The 20,497-nt window shown below is 41.7% G+C and overlaps 1 protein-coding gene and 1 long non-coding RNA gene across 4 annotated transcripts in view; one reads left to right on the forward strand and one right to left on the reverse strand.

Annotated features, from left to right (window-relative positions):
• Positions 1 to 20,497, forward strand: part of LOC103030665 (myosin-9) — a 69,576-nt gene that overhangs the window by 39,757 nt on the left and 9,322 nt on the right. For both annotated transcript variants that reach the window (XM_049476152.1, XM_049476153.1), the window contains 24 exons: positions 86 to 178; positions 321 to 384; positions 1,363 to 1,461; positions 2,861 to 3,004; positions 3,113 to 3,208; positions 5,685 to 5,956; positions 6,055 to 6,228; positions 8,531 to 8,704; positions 8,927 to 9,041; positions 11,564 to 11,751; positions 11,905 to 12,026; positions 12,714 to 12,783; positions 13,104 to 13,264; positions 13,358 to 13,466; positions 13,827 to 13,958; positions 14,104 to 14,310; positions 14,497 to 14,634; positions 16,364 to 16,487; positions 16,659 to 16,830; positions 17,441 to 17,653; positions 18,124 to 18,268; positions 18,715 to 18,921; positions 19,105 to 19,209; positions 20,211 to 20,363. In XM_049476152.1, coding sequence (XP_049332109.1) covers positions 86 to 178; positions 321 to 384; positions 1,363 to 1,461; positions 2,861 to 3,004; positions 3,113 to 3,208; positions 5,685 to 5,956; positions 6,055 to 6,228; positions 8,531 to 8,704; positions 8,927 to 9,041; positions 11,564 to 11,751; positions 11,905 to 12,026; positions 12,714 to 12,783; positions 13,104 to 13,264; positions 13,358 to 13,466; positions 13,827 to 13,958; positions 14,104 to 14,310; positions 14,497 to 14,634; positions 16,364 to 16,487; positions 16,659 to 16,830; positions 17,441 to 17,653; positions 18,124 to 18,268; positions 18,715 to 18,921; positions 19,105 to 19,209; positions 20,211 to 20,363 — 3,477 coding nt within the window. The remainder of the gene's footprint in view (positions 1 to 85; positions 179 to 320; positions 385 to 1,362; positions 1,462 to 2,860; positions 3,005 to 3,112; positions 3,209 to 5,684; positions 5,957 to 6,054; positions 6,229 to 8,530; positions 8,705 to 8,926; positions 9,042 to 11,563; positions 11,752 to 11,904; positions 12,027 to 12,713; positions 12,784 to 13,103; positions 13,265 to 13,357; positions 13,467 to 13,826; positions 13,959 to 14,103; positions 14,311 to 14,496; positions 14,635 to 16,363; positions 16,488 to 16,658; positions 16,831 to 17,440; positions 17,654 to 18,123; positions 18,269 to 18,714; positions 18,922 to 19,104; positions 19,210 to 20,210; positions 20,364 to 20,497) is intronic.
• Positions 19,349 to 19,817, reverse strand: LOC125799447 (uncharacterized). 2 transcript variants are annotated; one of them, XR_007438410.1, is made up of 4 exons: positions 19,644 to 19,817; positions 19,560 to 19,601; positions 19,452 to 19,517; positions 19,349 to 19,409 (listed from the first exon to the last, which is right to left on the reverse strand). It is a non-coding gene; the product is annotated as an uncharacterized LOC125799447 (long non-coding RNA). The 2 variants fall into 2 exon arrangements; XR_007438411.1 differs by lacking the exon at positions 19,349 to 19,409 and having other exon boundaries at positions 19,441 to 19,475.

Below are 20,497 nucleotides of genomic sequence, written 5' to 3' on the forward strand. Positions count from 1 at the left end.
CCTTCAGCATTAGTGAGTGTATCGCTGTGTTTCTCTCTCTTTGTGTGTGTGTGTATGTGTATGTGTATGTGTGTGTGATCTTTAGGGGGAGCTGGAGAAGCAGCTGCTGCAGGCAAACCCCATCCTCGAGGCCTTCGGTAACGCCAAAACCGTCAAGAATGACAACTCCTCACGATTCGTAAGAGCATCCCCTCACTCTCACCACCTCACTCTCACCATCTGTGTGTGTGTGTGTGTGTGTGTGTGTGTGTGTGTGTGTGTGTGTGTGTGTGTGTGTGTAATCATGCTTGTAATCATGCTCCTCTTTCTCTCTCTGTCAGGGCAAATTCATCAGAATCAACTTTGACGTTAACGGTTACATTGTTGGAGCCAACATCGAGACCTGTATCCTTTCCTCGCTTCACTACTGTCTCTGTTTTCACTCTCAAAGTAGAACTATGCTATAAAATGGACTTGGGTTGTGAAACATGATACATGATAACTAGTACAAATTTTAGTCAAATAGTCCACCTCCTTTCGCCATCAGTTTTTTTTGAATGCCTCCAACAGGCTTACCATGCTAGAGATAGGGGCATAGTGCTGCCCATGCCAAAAAAATGCTATTTTTAAACTATTAATAAGCTCAAAGTAGCTCTACACTTTCTTGGCAGAATTCTGAGGACCCGAATGTTTAAAACAAGTCGTTGACAACTTTAAAAGTGCACAGGTAGATTATATAAAACACTGTTTATACACACAGTACCATAAGGTAGTTCTCTGGGCGCCGCTGTCTTTGATTTAAGCTACGATAAATCGACTGACGAGCATGAACGAATAAGTAGGATAGGGAAACAGATTGCCTCGTGTTTACTTCTGCCACCCCTACTCCCACCTCCTTCTTACGCTCCTTCTCTCCCTCGTGATTCTCAGTCAGGCAGCAGAAGCCTGTCATATACACAGACACAGAGACAAGGCTGTGTATCTACTTCTTGTGTCAAGAATCAAAACATTGCAACATGATGTTTGATTTAATTACCTTAAGTGACATTGCACGTCCTGCAATGTGACTATTGCGCATGCGCACATACAATAACGATGCTTAAATAATATATCTTGCCGCCCTAATCTGTTCCCTATTCAACCTATTCATTGGTGCTTTTCAGTTGACTTATCGTGACTTAATTTTCATTTTTAAGTTGGCAGCAGTATTCAGAAATGGGTCTGTGCGCTTATGGGTTAAGCTGTTAGATTTTGTTGTGTATTGTAGCTTAGCGACACGGTACAGCTGTGTTAGACAGCGCTGTGCCTGATGGAACGGTCTGGAGTGTTTTCAGAGATTATCTCTCCCCACATCACATTGCTCCTTGACCACCTGACCTTCAGACCTTCTGGAGAAATCCCGCGCCATCCGCCAGGCCCGTGAGGAGCGAACCTTCCACGTCTTCTACTACATGCTGACCGGAGCAGGAGACAAACTGCGCTGTGAGTTTACAGGATTCATGTGGGGAAATCTGCCAGATTTAAATTTGAGGTCTAAATACACCCGGACATCATACACAAAGATTACAGTCACAAGGTGTTGCAGGTTAACTGGGTTTGAAATTTTCAAGAGCTTATGTGGCAGATTCCTTCCTATTAGCCTGGGAAGCGGAGCAGATGATGGATGTTGACAGGTTCTGTAATGCGGTCAGTTAGGGTTTTAATCTGGTCAGTGTGCCGGAGCAGGTCTGTTCTTGATCAAAGGCGGCTTGTGAAAGCGCTGTTTGACTGGAGAGTGGTGCTGTCCACACTGGCCCATTGTCTTTAAGGAGAAGTGGAGCTGAATGCAGAAATGTGGGACACTGTTTAACACAACATGCACAAATATATGCTGTTAAATCTTTTATATAGACAATTATTGGTTTATTAATTCATATTCCCTTTTATTGGTTGATCTATATTTAACTGTTAAAGTTATCTGTCAACTTGAACCATAATTCCAAAAGAAGACTTTTATTATGAAGTAACTGGGGGGAAGGTGTGTGTTTGTGTGTGAGTACTCAAAGACTTAGGGGAATGGAGCTAAAGACTAAAGCTAAAAACAGTAACTAACCATTTGCCCACAATATTCCTTTCATTTAGGAAAATTAAGTATTTTGCTAAAAAAGCAATGAAAATCAGAAGAACGCAGAAGAACGCCATTGGCTACTGGAGCCATAAGGAAGCAACATTCGGCCTTGCTGTCTCTGAGTGGGTAGATGGCCGTCTTTAACCTCATCACACCAAAATGTGATGTCGATCAGCACAAGGCATCTGTGAGCTGATGTATCAGAACCGAGTTGCTGCGCTTTCCTCTGAGCGCGCTGTGATGCTACTCGGCAATGCTGCATCAGCAGCAAGTTGAAAATGTATCGGAGGAGGCATGTTCTAGTCTTCACCTCCTGGTATTTGGGCATCACTAGTGTGATAGGTGGAGTCCTAATGAGAGGGTTGTCCACAGTAAACAGGTTTTAGGCAGTAAAGATGCTGGAAAATCAGGCCTGCAGTGCTGAAACATGATATTGTTCTGTGGTTAGTTTAAGAATGATCAAACATTTAAAAACACAATTTGCTCAATTGCTCCATTCATTTTAGACTTACTCAGGAGCGCCCTCTGGTGGTTCAACAAACCCAGAGGAGATTTTTAAATGGGATTCTCCTCCCTATTAGACATTCTCTGATCCCTGTTTGGGAGTTACTTCTGTGCTGGTTGTTGCCCCTACACAAAAAAGAGCTTAACTTTTGAAGTTTGTCATATTTTTTGTGTAATACAAGCCAGCAGTGTGTGTTTTAGCGTAAGTCTTGCATTTATAATCAGATCATTCCTTCTGTCTGGTTAACCGCTGTGTGTTGTGTGTTGTAGCCGAACTGTGTCTGGAGAGCTACAGCAAGTACCGCTTCCTGTCCAATGGCAACGTCACCATCCCAGGCCAGCAGGACAAAGACATGTTCACCGACACCCTGGAGGCCATGCGCATCATGGGCTTCCCTGAAGAGGAGCAGATCGGTCAGTACGGAGTTTAAGATCCATCTCTTTTAGAGTCTTTCGGACTCTGTTGTCTCTTTTGTTCCTGCACATATTTACCTGTTTTCTGTGTCTCTGTGTTTCTCGCAGGTTTGCTGCGTGTGGTCTCCTCTGTGCTGCAGCTAGGAAACATTAGCTTTAAGAAGGAGCGCCACTCAGACCAGGCCTCCATGCCCGATGACACGGGTAAGCTCTTTCTCAGTGCTCTCCTCAGCCCTTTCGTGTGGGACTGGAGCAGAACAGATTGTGTAGAGTGGCTTGTTGACGAGGGCTAACATTGCTGAATCGTCTGGCGCAAAACACAAGAGAGTTCATTAGCCAGCAGCGACATGGATAGCATTAAAGACTTAAGCCCTGTTCACACACTCACGGAACCCTGGGTCATTGCCGGGTTGCATTCAGTAGTGATGTTGAAGCTTTTGTTTATCATTCACACTTACATTTTTTTTAAAGCTTTATTAGAGCTGAGTATCCAAATTCAAGACCAAAAAGGCACTGACCACCGAAATGTCTCGATACTACAGAGTACCGAAAGATCTTTGCATGAAATGTGCATATATGCACCAAACGTGGAGAGCGTGCACAGCAAGGTAAAAAAACAGGTGCCCTGGTGCACACAAGCAGAGAGTGCACACACAAACACGATGAGCATGTTCATGGTAATCATTCAAATTGTTGACACAACACAGCTCGCTCTCCCCTGTCTCTCCCTCTCTCTCACTATCTCGTGCTGTCTCTCGCTAAGTCACGGTGTTTCTTGCTAAGTCTTAGCAAGAAACACCGTTGTCTCGCTGTCTCACACTAACTCGCTCTATCTCTCATTAACTCGCACCGTCTCCCGCTAACCCGTGCCGTCTCTCGCTAAGTCACAGTGTTTCTTGCTAAGTCATGCTGTCTCTCTCTAACTCGCGCTTTCTCTCTCTAACTCGCGCTGTCTCTCTCTAACTTGCACTGTCTCTTTTTAACTCGCACCATCTCACGCTAACCCGTGTCGTCTCGTCTTGCTAAGTCTCACGCGCTGCCGTGCCGTCTCTCTAACTCGCTCTGTCTCTCACTAAGTCCCGGTGTTGCTAAGTCTCGCTGTCTCATGGTAACTCACACTACTCTCTCACGTTAACTCACACTGTCGCACGCTAACTTGCGCTGTTTCTCGCTAAGTCACAGTGTTTCTTGCTACATCGCGCTGTCTTTCTCTAACTTGCTCTGTCTCTCTCTAGCTCGCTCCGTCTCACACTAACATGTAGTGTCTCACACTAACTCGTGCTGATTTTCTCTCTTGCTCTGTCTTCCCCTTTCTTTCTTTTCTGAGATATTATAATACAGAAAATAAGCTCTAGGTCAGTTCTGCCTGATCTAAACCACAGTTTGCTATTATTACTGCCTCCATCTCAAAAATACAGAGAACACGCTGCATTACAAAAGTATCATGATTATAATATATTTTGAAGGGATTAAGACCACAAAAATAATTTAATTGAATTTTGTAAAATTAAATTTGATATTTCTTAAAAACAGCTTGTGAAACTAAAATGCATAAAACAGTATGCATTGAAAAAATTGTTGTACTTTAAGTACAAACAATGAATTTTCTTCTTGATAAAGCGCCACAAACGCACTCACTGTTTGTTCCAACAAGATCCAAAAAGATGGAGCTTCTCATGATGACAGTGTGAGAATGAGATCCCTCATGTCGGCTGTTAAATAAGTACAAATATTGCTTTTTGTATTTGTTGGGTACAATTTAGAAACAGGTTTCAAAAAAAGTATCGTTCGGGTATCGGTACTGAATTCAAAGTATCATATCGGCACCGGTATCAAACATTTTTAAATGATATCCAGCTCTAGCCCTCATGCAGTAATTAACTGGAATGCACACTTTCATACTTATAATTTAACTTATAATGTCATGAACAATATACCTTCCTACAACATTTTACTGTTAGAGAACTGAAAACTTGTAGTCCAGCATAAAATGCCTTTATGTTTACCCTGATCCAATGATCTAGTCTAATATTCTGCTGTCCCAATGTTACACTGTACTTTCTAGCATCCTGTCACTTTTGCATCCTGATTTAACACTCTCTACATAAACACTCTAGTGTCCTTATCTAATGCTTTAGCTCCCTGTTCTGACTCAGTGTTCTGATCTGACACTTTATTTTAATACTGTATTGTCCTGATCTAATGCCTCAGTGCTGTCTAGCATTCTTACATAACAGTTTTGCATTCTGATCCATGCTAACCTCACACACTTTTTCACCCTCTTATTCCATTCTGACCTGACATTCTTGTGTCCTGAACCAATGCTCAACCAACCCACTGTTGAGTATTGATTCAATGCTCTGTTTTACTGATCTAATTTGGTAGTGTACAGATCTAACACCCTCAATAAACGCTGTAACATCCTGTTCTAATCCTGCTCTAGGGTACTGATTTAATGTTCTAGCATTCTAGAGTGCTCTGGAGTCCTGACCAAATACTCTATTGCCTTAATCTAACACTCCAGCACATTGATCTTATGCTCTCATGTTTGAACGTTCTGATGTCCTTATTGTACCCTGTAGTTTCCTGATCTAACTCTTTATTAATCAAACTGATGAACCATCCTATTCTTACCCCATCTCTCTCTCTCTCTCTCTCTCTCTCTCTCTCTGTCCTCCAGCGGCCCAGAAAGTGTGCCACCTGATGGGCATGAACGTGACTGACTTCACCCGGGCCATTCTGACCCCGAGGATCAAGGTAGGCCGGGATTATGTGCAGAAGGCCCAGACTCAGGAGCAGGCCGAGTTCGCCATCGAGGCTCTCGCCAAAGCCACCTATGAGAGGATGTTCCGCTGGCTCGTCATGCGCATCAACAAAGCCCTGGACAAGACCAAGCGCCAGGGGGCCTCCTTCATCGGCATCCTGGATATCGCCGGCTTCGAGATCTTTGAGGTATGATCATGATTTGTAATGCTGTAATACAATCTTAGATACATCACCCCAATGTAAGTAATGCTTGCAAGAAAAACAATATTTCTCTGTCCTTTCAGCTGAACTCCTTCGAGCAACTGTGCATCAACTACACCAACGAGAAGCTGCAGCAGCTGTTCAACCACACCATGTTCATCCTGGAGCAGGAGGAGTACCAGCGCGAGGGCATCGAGTGGAGCTTCATCGACTTCGGCCTGGACTTGCAGCCCTGCATCGACCTTATTGAGAAACCTGTGAGTGTCCCTGAAAAGTGTCTGTGCGCGATAATTCTTAAATAGTAAAATAGTAGAGTGAGCTCCACCCTGAGCACTCTCTCTGCCAGTTTAGAGGATCTTAACATTTTAGGATACTGTAGGGTAATTTACCACAGCATGGCTTAGATAAAACTCGGATGTGAGAAATCACAGAACATGAAATGATGACCAATGAGTCAGAGCTTAGAATTTAAAATATATTAAAGTTTACTTGAAAAATAGTTTTAGCATTACAGACATATAAAAGGAACAAATATTAATAGATATATATTAGAAAAGAGTAAAAGTACATCAACGAGTCAACACATAGTGTAATAAAATCTCGATAGATCAACACATTCACAACCCAGAGAGAGAGAGAGAGAGATAGAGATAGAGAGAGAGAAAGAAAGAAAGAAAGAAAGAGAAAGAAACTAAAGCCAGTCGAGGGCCAGAGAGAACTCCTCGGACTTCATCCAAGCAGTTATACATTTATGCAAATGACATGTGATTGGACAGAACTTATCAATATGATTACTGTCTGAGCAACAGGTTCTTATCATGATGTTGTTCAGCACTGTGTCCTTCATGAACACAGCAAACAGTCCTTAAGTATCCTAAAGTCTGTGAGAAGATGAAACGAAGGAAAAGAGTGGATGGAAAGATCTTCTGGCCTGTGTGCGACTTTACGCCGTGTAGAACAGGCAAGCGCTGGCTATCTGAGGAGAGGTTCCCAGCACTTCACTCAGATAGCTTGTTGTCTCCTAGTTCATATGCACTGGTCCCAGAACAGCAGAACAGCAGTGAAGCTTCTCTGCCACTCAGGGTCCCGTTCTCCTCACAGCTCTCACTGTTGATGAAAACACTCTGACCTTCCTGATTCCCGAAAAAGTAAAAACAACCTCCAAAGCCTTGTCATTGTGACAGTTAAAAAGAGAGCAAAGATCATAAGGTTATTAAGTGAATTATAAAGTGAACAGTAAAAATAATAACTGTATATATAAATGTATAAAACATTTAAGAATAAGAGTGTGAAGGTGTTGTTATCTCCAATCACACCCTTCAATACCTTCAGGAAACTGGACCCTATTCAGGTGTATAACAGTGTTTTCACACCAGCATTATTTAGTCCAGTTAAATCAGACTCTTGGTGCATTCCGTATCGGCAGGTGAAAATATTTCAACTAAAACTACCGAACCAAGACCCGCTAGAGGAGGCGGTCTTGGTCGGGTCCCAAACCAGCTCCAGAGCAGTTCTGTTGTGGTAAGATCCTGATCTGACCTTGTATACTTGACTATCAAATATACTCTCGCAATATTGTTGTGATTAATCAGATTTCATTTTTTTAACGATTGACACCACTACTATTATCCAGTGCTGGGTGGTATACCAGTTCATACGGTATACTGCAGAGAAATTTATATATAAACCGGTATACATTTATTACACACCACCATACTGCTAGAGACGCTGCGGAGCACTGTGTAGAAAAGAAGCACAGTAACGGTCTCGCGCTGTCCTGCTTGGAGAAACATGAGAACAGAACTCCTGAAGCTTCTAATGCTGTTCCTTGCCATATGAGTAACTATGGCACTGTTTAAATAAATGAATAATGTAGCTTGAAAGATATTAATGCACACTGAATTAAATGTATTTGTTAACTGGAGAACCAGGGGGATTGTGATATAAACTTATAAACAGCTGCTTAAACACTGCAATGCCTCTAATGGCTTCAATAATAAAATATTGTAAATTGATATTAAACTTGTGTCTTACTTGTGCAATAGAGCTTTTGAAAAAATGAACTATTTAGTTTTGAAAAGGAAACCGTGTTAAAGTTGTTGGCGTATCTCTTTTTAGGGCCTGTTATTTATATTCTTTAGCTGTTTTTCTGATAATGAAGTCTGATTTCTTAATATATTGTGTAATTTTGTAGGACAAAGTAAACTCTGTAGTAATCAAACAGTACAGTAAATCACAAACTTATATAAAAGCCCACACTGAATGCCGTATTAGCAGTGCTCGCCCCTTTCCCCCACGCAGTTCCGTTTACCACACATCCCTTCAAAAACACTGCGTTTGAATGTGCACCGTCAGATTTAAGTTAAGAGATATGAGTTAAAGCAGCTTCACACTGTACAAATATATGCACTGGTCTAGAACACAAAAAATCTTTACTTTCTTGCTCCCTTGGCAGACAGCTCTGACCAATGAGTGTTTTGTTGCACTAGTGATTTTCCTTGTGTCAAACCAAACCAGAGGAAAACATTTCAATTAACAAACTGTGTCACTAATTTCTAGGCGAGTCCCCCTGGTATCCTGGCTCTGCTGGATGAGGAGTGCTGGTTCCCCAAAGCCACAGACAAGAGCTTCGTGGAGAAGGTGCTGCAGGAGCAGGGCACACACCCCAAATTCTTCAAACCCAAGAAACTGAAGGACGAGGCTGACTTCTGCATCATTCACTACGCTGGCAAGGTAAACACACACCAGCCAAGTCTTGATAAAGATCATTAGATATCTGATTTAGGCCAATATTTACCCTACAGTTAATAGTTTATACACTTCCTGCGTGGATTGTGGATTTGAGTTACTGTGCTGTTCACACAGACTCTTCTAGCCAGAGGCCACTCTCGATAGTGATGCAGATTTTTGGTGCATATTTTTGAAAAGACGTTAACCCCTTTAACACACCCCCAGGTGGACTACAAAGCTGATGAGTGGCTGATGAAGAACATGGACCCTCTGAACGATAACGTGGCCACGCTGCTCAACCAGTCTACTGATAAGTTTGTGTCTGAGCTGTGGAAGGACGGTGAGTAGAAGCAGCACTTTAATCAGCTTCAAACACAGTACAGAAAGAATCTTTATCAACCTTTATTTAAAGCTATAGTGGCACAGTAGTATGTTACAGGTTATTTTAAACAAAATAATCACAACAGAGGAAACATTCTTGATTTTGCAAACAACCATTTTCCTAAAACAAGTGTGTAAAGCGACTTTAAATTCACAAATCTTTTTTTAGGACCTTTATTTTTGGGTTGTTTTAAAATAATACAAATACATACAGCACTGTTCTACTGTGCAGAAAATTAATCAGCAGAGCTGAGAAACTTATGGATCCACACGATCCACACCAGATCAGCAGAACATCCAAAAGAGGATGTTTTACTGGCTATATCTGACCTAAACTTTGTCTCATTGGCTCCACAGTATAATATAAGTTCTGCTGGATCTGGTGGGGCATTCAGCCAGAAATTTGGGCTATAAAGTTATTTGAGAATGTTTAGTTAATGTTTAGAAAATGTTTAGTAAAGGTCTGAGAGCCGCTGGTTGGTTATTTGTTGTGTTTACTGTTTGGAGAGTTGTGGAATGTGGGGGTCCGGGTTGCAGGAGCGATGACTGACGGCGGTCCGTTTCCATGTTGAGTTTTTTCATGTTTCTCTTTTCGTTTGCTGGACCTCTGTTCTGCCCCTCCTTTGTCCATCCTTTCTTCTCACTCCATCCCTCCACCCTCTGTACCTGCCTGTTGCTCCTGTTTATCCCTCTATGTATGTCTATCTCTTGTTTTTTTCTCTCTCTCTCTTTTTTCTTTCTCTTTTTGTTCCCTCTGTTTTTTTTGTTTATCTGTGGCTCTCAGAGGTGCAGAGTTGTCAGAGAGCTTATTTTTATCAGCGTTTTCCTTTCCTTCATTCTGAACCAGGTGACATCTTTTCTGTTTTCTCTCCTCTTCCCCTTCTCTTTATTTCCCCCATCCAGCATTCCACCCTCATCCACTCATCCTGCCATCCCACCGCGTTCCTCTGATGGTGCTGCTGTGAATGTGTGAGAGAGTGCTTGAGTGCGAGAGCGCGAGTGTGTGATTACTGGAGCTCATCTCTCTTCCTCTCTCCCTCTCTGTGTAATAGTGTGGTTGAGGCGCCCTGCTGTTGGTCTTTGGTACTGCAGAGATGGGTATAAACTGCATGGGTTTGGTTCTGTTATCACTTCAGATACAGTTCATCAGCACAGACACACACACACATTCAGCTCTGGAGAAAAATAAGAAAGCACTTAAAAATGATTAGTTTCTTTGATTTTACCAAATTGAAAACCTCTGGAATATTATCAAGAGGAAGATGGATGATCACAAGCTGAACTGCTTGAATTTTTGCACCAGGAATAAAGGCATAAAGTTATCCAAAAGCAGTGTGTAAGACTGGTGGAGGAGATCATGCAAAGATCCATGAAAACTGTGCTTATTCCACGAAATAGGGATTTCTCAACTCTTAAATCTTTATGAATATGAACTTATGATTTCTTTGTATTAGTTGAGATCTGAAATTTCTGAATCGTATTAGTTATTTCAGCATTTCTCATTTTCTGCAAATAAATGCTCTAAATGACAATATTTTTATTTAGAATTTGGGAGAAATGTTGTCTGTAGTTTATAAAATAAAACAACTGTTAATTTTACTTTAAACCTATATCTATAAATAGCAAAATCAGAGAAACTGATTTGGAAACTGATTTAGCAGTCTCATTTTTTTTTCCCGAGCTGTATATATAATAATGTACACTTTTTTTCATACATAAAATTATTGAGACAGCATTTTAGTAAAAAAAAAAAAAAAGAAAAGCGCAAAGGCCAACCATTAGCCTAAATGCTGGCTGTACTAATGAGCTACTTCATTCTGACCACTGTTGAGTTAAAAAACAAAAGAAAAAGATATTCTTTTATTTGACTGAATTTTAAGAACTATAAAGAACACTATAATTAAAGCAAGTATTTCAGTAATATTTAAGTTGCATTAATGATTATAATGTTTAATGCTGGCCTTACTAATTAACTACTTTGAATGCAATAGTGTTAAAGACACATAAGCACAAACACACACACACACAAACACATATACACATTGTGTATAGTTGCATATTGCAAGTAGTGCATATTGTGAGATTTGTATTTGTGAGTACACACACACACACACACACACACACACACAACGCTCACTGCATTGAACTGGTTCCATGTTCCCATGTATAACCCACTCCCTTCCACACTTCACTGGCATCGTGTGACTCTCTTTCCGCCCCTCCCCCTCCCCTCCCTCTCCCTTCATCACTGTGTGGTCGTGTGGTTTGTCACCAGTTTTGATGAGTCTGTTGTTGTTTTATAATTGGTGTTGTTGTTGTGGCTCACAGGATTGTGGGTAAAAGTCTGCTGCTTGTGAAGTCACATCCTGTGAGAATCTGCATAAATAATGACTCTGCCTCTTTATTTCTCTCTCGCTCTCTCTCTCTCTCGCTCTCTCTCTCTCTCTCTCTCTGTCTTTCTCTCTCTCTCTCTCTTTTAAGTGGACCGTATCGTGGGTCTGGATAAGGTGGCCGGGATGTCGGAGCTGCCCGGAGCATTTAAGACCCGTAAGGGAATGTTCCGGACTGTGGGTCAGCTCTACAAAGAGCAGCTCTCCAAACTGATGGCCACCCTAAGAAACACCAACCCCAACTTTGTGCGCTGCATCATCCCCAACCACGAGAAGAAGGTACTGTGGATCTGCCAGAACCTCTTCTGGACTGTTGTCCTTTTTGTATTATCCAAATAAATCCACTCTTTCTATCTTATCTATGTTAATGTATGTTCTGTCTGAAGGGCATGAGCAGCAGACTGTATCTGATTTTTTGTTCTTCTCTCTCAGGCTGGTAAGCTGGACCCTCACCTGGTCCTGGACCAGCTCAGGTGTAATGGTGTTCTGGAAGGAATCCGTATCTGCAGACAGGGCTTCCCCAACCGCATCGTCTTCCAGGAGTTCAGACAGAGGTACCATACTAAACACGAACACCTTCAGTCATCATTCATTACCTTTTTCTTTTTATGTTTTTTTTTTTCAGGATATTTAAATAATTTGTATGTTCAAGTGACAATAATATAATTTATTCTGGGACAGTAAGTTATCCAGAAAAAATAGTTGTATGAATTAAGTTACACTCATATAGCGCCTTTTAACTATTTACACGTTTTACACACAACCGTGAGAAGCGCCAGCTAATAGTGCATTCCATACTCTCAGCCGGAAACAACCGTCCACCTACAGGACTGCATTGGGCACTACAGCATTTTACAGAGGACAGTCTTACATACATTTACACATACACAAACTTACATGCATACCCTACACATACCACAGATATACACACCAGATCAATTTAGAGTATTACATTTTTCTGGGTAATTTTAGCGTATCCAATTTACCTGATCTCCATGAATTTGGACTGTTTGAGGAAAAGCAGGGCAGAACATGGAAACTCCACTCAGATAGGGACTTGAAGCCAGGAACCCAGTGCTGGGAGGCGAATTCTGCTAACCACTAAACCACTGTGCCGTTATTGTTCCAGACAGAACAATAAGATCAGAGATGATCAAGATCTGGGTTAAAATTTTTGCTCTGTAAGTTTCTCTGTGGAAGTTCATGTAACTGCAGCAGAGTTTTGTTTTTTTGTTCCTCAGATATGAGATTCTCACCCCTAACTCCATCCCTAAAGGCTTCATGGATGGTAAACAGGCCTGCGTGCTGATGGTAAGAGTCTTGATTTCTAACCTTAGATCATTTTGCACAACTCTGTGCACGGTTGCAAAAAACACCTTAAGATCGCCATTATCATTCCTTAAAGATAGGCGCATTATCTAAGGACTGGCTTAAAGTATTAAGGATGGAATTTCACTGTTGCATAAAGTTCCTTTACAGTCTATTAAAAAATGTATAATGTGGCCAAAATCTATTTTTTTAGATGTTTTTTTGGACTAGAAAACTGGAACATTGTTATCTGGAACTGATGTACAGCGCATGTTAATGAAAGGAGTTCCTGTAAGACCATTTTTGTTTTTCTCTCCAATCAGATCAAAGCTCTGGAGCTGGACCCTAACCTGTACCGGATTGGGCAGAGTAAGGTGTTCTTCCGTGCTGGAGTTCTGGCCCACCTGGAAGAGGAGAGAGACATGAAGATCACTGACGTCATCATCAGCTTCCAGGCCTGGTGCCGTGGATACGTGGCTCGCAAGTGAGTTAGAGTGTGGAGTAGTGTTCATGTGTTTAGGTACAGTTGAACATGGTTTACTGAGCATCACTAACTGTGGGTCTGTGTGTGTATCAGGGCATTTGCTAAGAGGCAGCAGCAGTTGACGGCCATGAAGGTGATCCAGAGAAACTGTGCCGCCTACCTGAAACTCAGGAACTGGCAGTGGTGGAGACTCTTCACCAAGGTAATACTTTAGCTCTCTCTCTCTATCTCTCATGCTCTGTCTATCTCTCGCTCTCACACTTACGGCTAGTTTATGCGTCTGAGTTGAATCTACTCCATATTGCCTGATGCAAAGCTTCCCACAAATGTAACTCTCAATTCTGTCTTCGCTGCCAGCTACAGTTTTGATGTTGTAACTGCAGAATTTGGACACACTAATGCACAAATATAAACACTCACAGTGGCATAGTCGCTTCTACAACCTTGCTGATCAAGTCCAACATTTTCATACAGCTTTTTTTGTTTATAAACCTTCACAAATGTAGTTTTTGGAAGCCTGATGCGCGAGTGCTCTGACACAGTTACCCCCCATCTGCTGCAGGTGAAGCCTCTGCTCCAGGTGAGCCGACAGGAGGAGGAGATGCAGGCAAAGGACGAGGAGCTCACCAAGGTCCGGGAGAAGCAACAGGTAGCCGAGAAACAGCTGGAGGAGATGGAGGTCAAACAGCAGCAGGTAGGGCTTTCTCACTCTTACACCACATGCACGCGCACACACTCACACACACTCACACATCTCATTCACAAAAGAGAAAACTAGAATTACCACACTGTTCTTCCATCTGGACACCTCCAACCTGTCTCCATGCGTCTGCGTGCAGTTGAACGCAGAGAAGCTGGCTCTGCAGGAGCAGCTGCAGGCTGAGATGGACCTCTGCGCCGAGGCGGACGAGATGAGGAACCGACTGGTGGCGAAAAAGCAGGAGCTGGAGGAGATCCTGCACGACCTGGAGGCTCGCGTGGAGGAGGAGGAGGAGAGAGCCACTCAGCTGCAGACAGAGAAGAAGAAGATGCAGCAGAACATCACGGTACGACCTTCTCAACTAAACGCACAGTTCACACCTGGATTAGAGATCATAAACATCTCCTAAATAAAACATCAGTCAATACAACTATTTGATTTTTATCATTATTAAATTTATGAAAATAATAATCTTAGAGTAATTTACAACTACAAAGAAAAATAGATATAATATTTCAAACTTGTCCAACAGGATCTGGAGCAGCAGCTGGATGAGGAGGAGGCGGCCCGGCAGAAGCTGCAGCTGGAGCGCGTCACTCTGGAGGCCAAAATGAAGAAGGTGGAGGAGGACGTCATGATGCTGGACGACCAAAACAACAAACTGAATAAGGTCAGTGTCATTGTGATCCCGCTCAGCTGGTGTTCATTATAATCTTTAGAACCAGGTTCAGCATGACCCTGTTTTAAATCTCGCCAACATCAGTTTTGTAAATAAAATGGCTCTAACAAATCATTTCTTTAATTATTATAAGTATTATTATTAAATAATGTCAAAGCAATAATAAAATATAATATTATAACAAATGAATAACAGAACTCAAGTAATTTCAAACTGTCTATTTTTTTTTTTATTGAGTCCAATTCACATGGCAACTGTGGAGTATAAGAGGTTTATATTTAGTTAGGAAAATGTGAGAAATAAAACCCTTTTTTTTTTTTTTACTTTTTTTTTATTGTTTTTTTAACATACAAAGAACAAACAAACAAAAAACAACAGAGAAGGCAGATCAGGCATTTGACAAGGGTCTCCAAAGGGACATTTAAATGCTATACATATATTTATATTAATTAGACACAGAAATAAAGGCAAATCACGTGAAGACACCAAAACAAAAGGAGGTCTAAAATGTGCATCAGCTCAGAGCCAGGTAGGAATTCCAGTTTCTCCAGTATGTTTTAAATCTTTTAGCCGATTGTCTTAATGAAAAGGTCATTTTCTCCATGATATAAATTTCAATTTCAATATTCAATTTCAATCCAATCAGAAAGAGTTGGGGATTCTTTACTCAGCCACCTTTTAGTTATTGCTTTTTTACTACCCGCTAATAGTATTTGTAACAAATACATATCCTGGTTTCTTAATTCGTCTGGTACATTTCCCAGATAAATTACACTACAGTTGAAATCAAATTCGTAATTGAGTATTGATCTAATCTCCTTTACCACATCAACCCAATATGCAGAAATGTTTGGGCAATCCCAAAATATGTGGAAAGGACCAGAAATAAAAACCTTTTTAATAATTGCTCTAGAAACATTGTCCCAATACTTTCTACAGTAATTCTCTCATACAATTTCTTGAAATTCATCCTGTACACTGTTTGTAATAAAATGTGTGGTTGGTCAGTTAGGATGTCCCCAATAACAACTTTTATTATAAATAGGGATGTCTCTGATCCTCTAACTTTTAAAGGATTGAAAATTGTAGTTTTTTTTTTCTTCAAACTTGTAACATTATGTCGTTACTCAACGAGTTCACTGTAGACTCTGCTGCACACACACACTAAGGATGCTCGCACTGTAGCAATCGATGAAGTCGCACAGACATTCGCTTGCTCTCTCACACGTGCACACACACTTGCTCTCACACACTCGCTCACTTTCACACGCGCACACAATATTTTTCTCTGTCCAAAAAGAAGTTATATATGTAGCTACACTAAAGTTTATTTTCTCGATTAAAGCTCTCATTTTAACTCAGTAACTCAGCAACTGAGTAACTGGTTAAAACATTTAAGTTTAAAAAGCATTAAAACTACCCTAGGATATTATAATACAGTAAAAAAGTCTAGTCTATATCTAGTCTTTAAGGCCTAAACCACACTACACTATGCTGAATACACTCTAAATCAAATGACTGTGATCAGGGCATCCATAATTATGAAACAGTAAAATACTACAATTTCACAGGTCTAATTGAATACTGTTTTTTTTTTTTTTTTTGTAAAATGTATGTTTAGAAGAAGCATGCTTTTGCATGGGGGTGACATGACACTAATTCTAATCATAATTCTTTTAATATACTGGTATTTTAATGGTTTGTTGTACTGGTTTAACAGGAGAAGAAGCTTCTGGAAGAGAGAATTGCCGAGTTCACCACCAACCTGGCAGAGGAGGAGGAGAAATCCAAGAGTCTGCAGAAGCTGAAGAACAAACATGAGGCCATGATCACCGACCTGGAGGGTAAACTTCAGACCCTCTGCTTTATTACTGTTCTCAGTCTCAGAACTGATCTATAAATAGATCATGTAGAATAAATAGGGAGAATAAATAGATGTATATTATATAATTATATATAATTATAGATCTGTGTTTCTCAGTTTAACTGGAGTGATCTGATCTGTGTGTGTTTAGATCGTCTGCGCAGGGAGGAGAAGTTGCGGCAGGAGCTGGAGAAGAACCGCAGGAAGTTGGAGGGCGACTCCACAGAGCTTCACGACCAGATCGCTGAGCTGCAGGCCCAGATCGCCGAGCTCCGTGCTCAGCTGGCCAAGAAGGAGGAGGAGCTCCAGGAGGCTCTGGCCAGGTCTGCACAACACATTACTGTGCTTAACACTAAGATTACTGACATTTTGGGATCATAAGTTCTTTACCTCTCTTTCTTGCCAACAATCAGGTGGCCATGAGCCATGTAGTATTAGAGCCATATTATTTTAAGTCATACTACAAATCTGGTGCAGATTCCACAAAATATGTGTTTATCCTTTAAAAAACAAACTAAATATAATCATTACATTTGGAGGTATTTCCACAGCAGAACCTGGCTGTGTGATAGTTTTATGTTATGATATTTTATGTATATAGTTGACTTTTGATAATACATTCAAATGTTAAATTGGATGTATTTATATTTGCTGACATTTAATTTACATTAACATTTACGCCATTTAGCTGACTCTCTTATCCAGAGCAACTTACAAGGTTATTCCTATTACAGAGGAAGGACCAATGTAGTGTTAAGGAGTATTGCCCAAGGACTCTTACTGGTGTATCACAGTATAATCACCCAGACTAGGAATTGAACCCCAGTCTTCCACATGATGTGGTGGCTTACTGGCAGTGTTATCTGGTGGTGTTATCCACTGTGCCACACCAACCACCTGACTCCTTTTTTATTATGTTTTTTTTTTGTACAGAATTGAGGAGGAAGCAGCGCAGAAGAATCTGGCTCAGAAGAAGATCCGTGAGCTGGAGGCTCAGCTGAGTGAGCTGCAGGAGGACCTGGAGCTGGAGCGTGCCGCCCGCGCTAAAGCCGAGAAACACCGGCGTGACCTGGGGGAGGAGCTGGAGGCCCTGAAGACCGAGCTGGAGGACACTCTGGACTCCACTGCTGCCCAGCAGGAGCTCAGGTACTTAACAGCCTTTCAGCTCTGCTAAAGAGATCATAAGAGGTTTCAGGATGCCTGATTATTGTGTAGTTTTTAACTGATGCTTTAAGGCTAATGTAGCTGACATTTACAATATATACACCGCCAGTTAGATTCCCACACACTGCAAATCTGAATCATTACCATGCAGTGCATTCTTTCACCAAAAAGCATTTCCTAGCAAAGTTTTCTGTTTCTTCTGAAAAAAGAAAGAGTTTACAATTTGTCATTTTTATGCCTCAGTGGTCTTGCTTGGAGATACAGAAATTTTTTATACCTTTAAAATAAATCACAAAGCACTCAGAAATGATTACAAATTGTATTTCAAAAGATTTCGATTACGTTTAACGTGTAAATGGACTTAGACCCAATTTGGGGTTGAGTTATTTTGTGTATTGAATATTACATAAGGTAATTATCATGGAATTAATCGTGTGTCTCTGTGTGCGAAGAACAAAGCGTGAGACAGAAGTAGCCCAGCTGAAGAAGACTCTGGAGGATGAAGCTAAAGTACATGAGCAGGTGGTGGTGGAGATGAGGCAGAAACACGGGCAGGCCTTTGACGAACTCAACGAGCAGCTGGAGCAGGCCAAGAGGGTAAGACGAACGCACACACACACTGTTCCTTTTCCAAATATTTTGTTAAATATATATTTTTTGTGACACAAACCTCAAACATTCCAAATAAAATAAAATATTCCATTTATACATTAATGTAGAGAAATGTATTCAGCATTAATTTGTCTTAAAATATCTCAAATCTCACAAATATCTTAAAAATGCCACAGACAATAAATACAATTTTGTTTTATATGTATTTTCAAACCTGATATGAAAGTTACTTTTATGATTTTAACTGCAAACTCAACTAAGATGAACAAACATCATTATTTATGTCTCTAAATGATGCTATTTTCAGATATGTCAATATTTGTTTTTTAGCTAAAGAGTAAGTAGTACTGTAGGCATGGTGATTAGATAACCTCAATTTTGCACTGAAACACAGTATCGCTAACCTGAGACTCCTCTATGTGATCATACAGAACAAGGCGTCGGTGGAAAAGACTAAGCAGGCTTTGGAGTCTGAGCGTAATGAGCTGCAGATCGAGCTGCAGACACTGATGCAGGGAAAGGGCGAGTCTGAGCACCGCAGGAAGAAGGCCGAGGCTCAGGTGCAGGAGCTGCAGGTCAAACATGCCGAGAGCGAGAAGGCCAGAGCCGAACTTTCTGAGAAAGTGGCCAAGATGCAGGTGTGTACCCTTCAAACCAGCGCTCTTTCATACACACTAACACATACACACGCACACAAAACGTCTTGTCAGCATTGATGCTGTTTATATCTGTAGGCCTCTGCAGCGTGTGCTTGGAGCTGGTCTAGCAGCTAAATAGTATTAAGAGAGTGACATATATGAGGGTTGCTGCTGTTGTTACAGGCAGAGCTGGATAACGTAAACAGTTTGCTGAGTGACGTGGAGGGAAAATCCATCAAAGCATCCAAAGACTGCTCAGCAGTGGAGTCTCAGCTGCAGGACGTCCAGGTACGGTCATGACACCTGTATAATCCACATATACAGTCTGAACATGTGTTTAATGCAGGAATATAGTATTGCCTACTAACATTAGCTTTTAGGAACTGACATGGCAAAAGTTAAGTCAGTTCTAAAAAGCCATAATTCCCCTGCACCCAATATCAGACCTCACTACAACTCCCATAATTCCCCTGCACCCAATATCAGACCTCACTACAACTCCCATAATTCCCCTGCACTCACTATCAGACCTCACTACAACTCCCATAATTCCCCTGCACCCACTATCAGACCTCACTACAACTCCCATAATTCCCCTGCACCCACTATCAGACCTCACTCCAACTCCCATAATTCACCTGCACCCACTATCAGACCTCAATCCAACTCCCATAATTCACCTGTTTCCACTATCAGACCTCACTCCAACTCCCATAATTCACCTGCACCCACTATCAGACCTCACTCCAACTCCCATAATTCACCTGCACCCACTATCAGACCTCACTCCAACTCCCATAATTCACCTGCACCCACTATCAGACCTCACTCCAACTCCCATAATTCACCTGCACCCACTATCAGCCCTCACTCCAACTCCCATAATTTACCTGCACCCACTATTAGACCCTCACTACAACTCCCATAATTCACCTGCACATGCTATCAGCCCTCACTCCAACTCCCATAATTCACCTGCACCCACTATCAGACCTCACACCAACTCCCATAATTCTCCTGCACCCACTATCAGACCTCACACCAACTCCCATAATTCACCTGCACCCGCTGTCAGACCTCACTCCAACTCCCATAATTCACCTGCACCCAATATTAGCCCTCACTCCAACTCCCATAATTCACCTGGCCTTGACAATGGCAAGTGTTCACTACTTGTTGTGAGCATTTGTAACAGGCTCCTGAGGTGATGCTTCAAGATCAATGTGCATTATGCTGTCCCATGCCTTTTGGCATGTCAGTACTGTGTTTTTCTGTGTTCTGCTGTGCAGGAGCTGCTCCAGGAGGAGACCCGTCAGAAGCTGTCTATGGGCACGCGACTCCGGCAGCTGGAGGACGAGCAGAACAGCCTGAGAGAACAGCTGGAGGAGGAAGAGGAGGCCAGGAAGAATGTGGAGAAGCAGCTGCAGACCTCACAGGCCCAGGTACACACACACACACACACACACACACATCTGCAGCACACGCCTTTCTCTGTCATACTGACCCATTTACATATTTGGAACTGGATAAGGACACTATTAGGGGCAGCTTTTGTTTGTAATACCACACCATCAAA

This window comes from Astyanax mexicanus, chromosome 3 (genome assembly GCF_023375975.1).
Source record: "Astyanax mexicanus isolate ESR-SI-001 chromosome 3, AstMex3_surface, whole genome shotgun sequence".
Lineage (NCBI taxonomy): Eukaryota > Metazoa > Chordata > Actinopteri > Characiformes > Acestrorhamphidae > Astyanax > Astyanax mexicanus.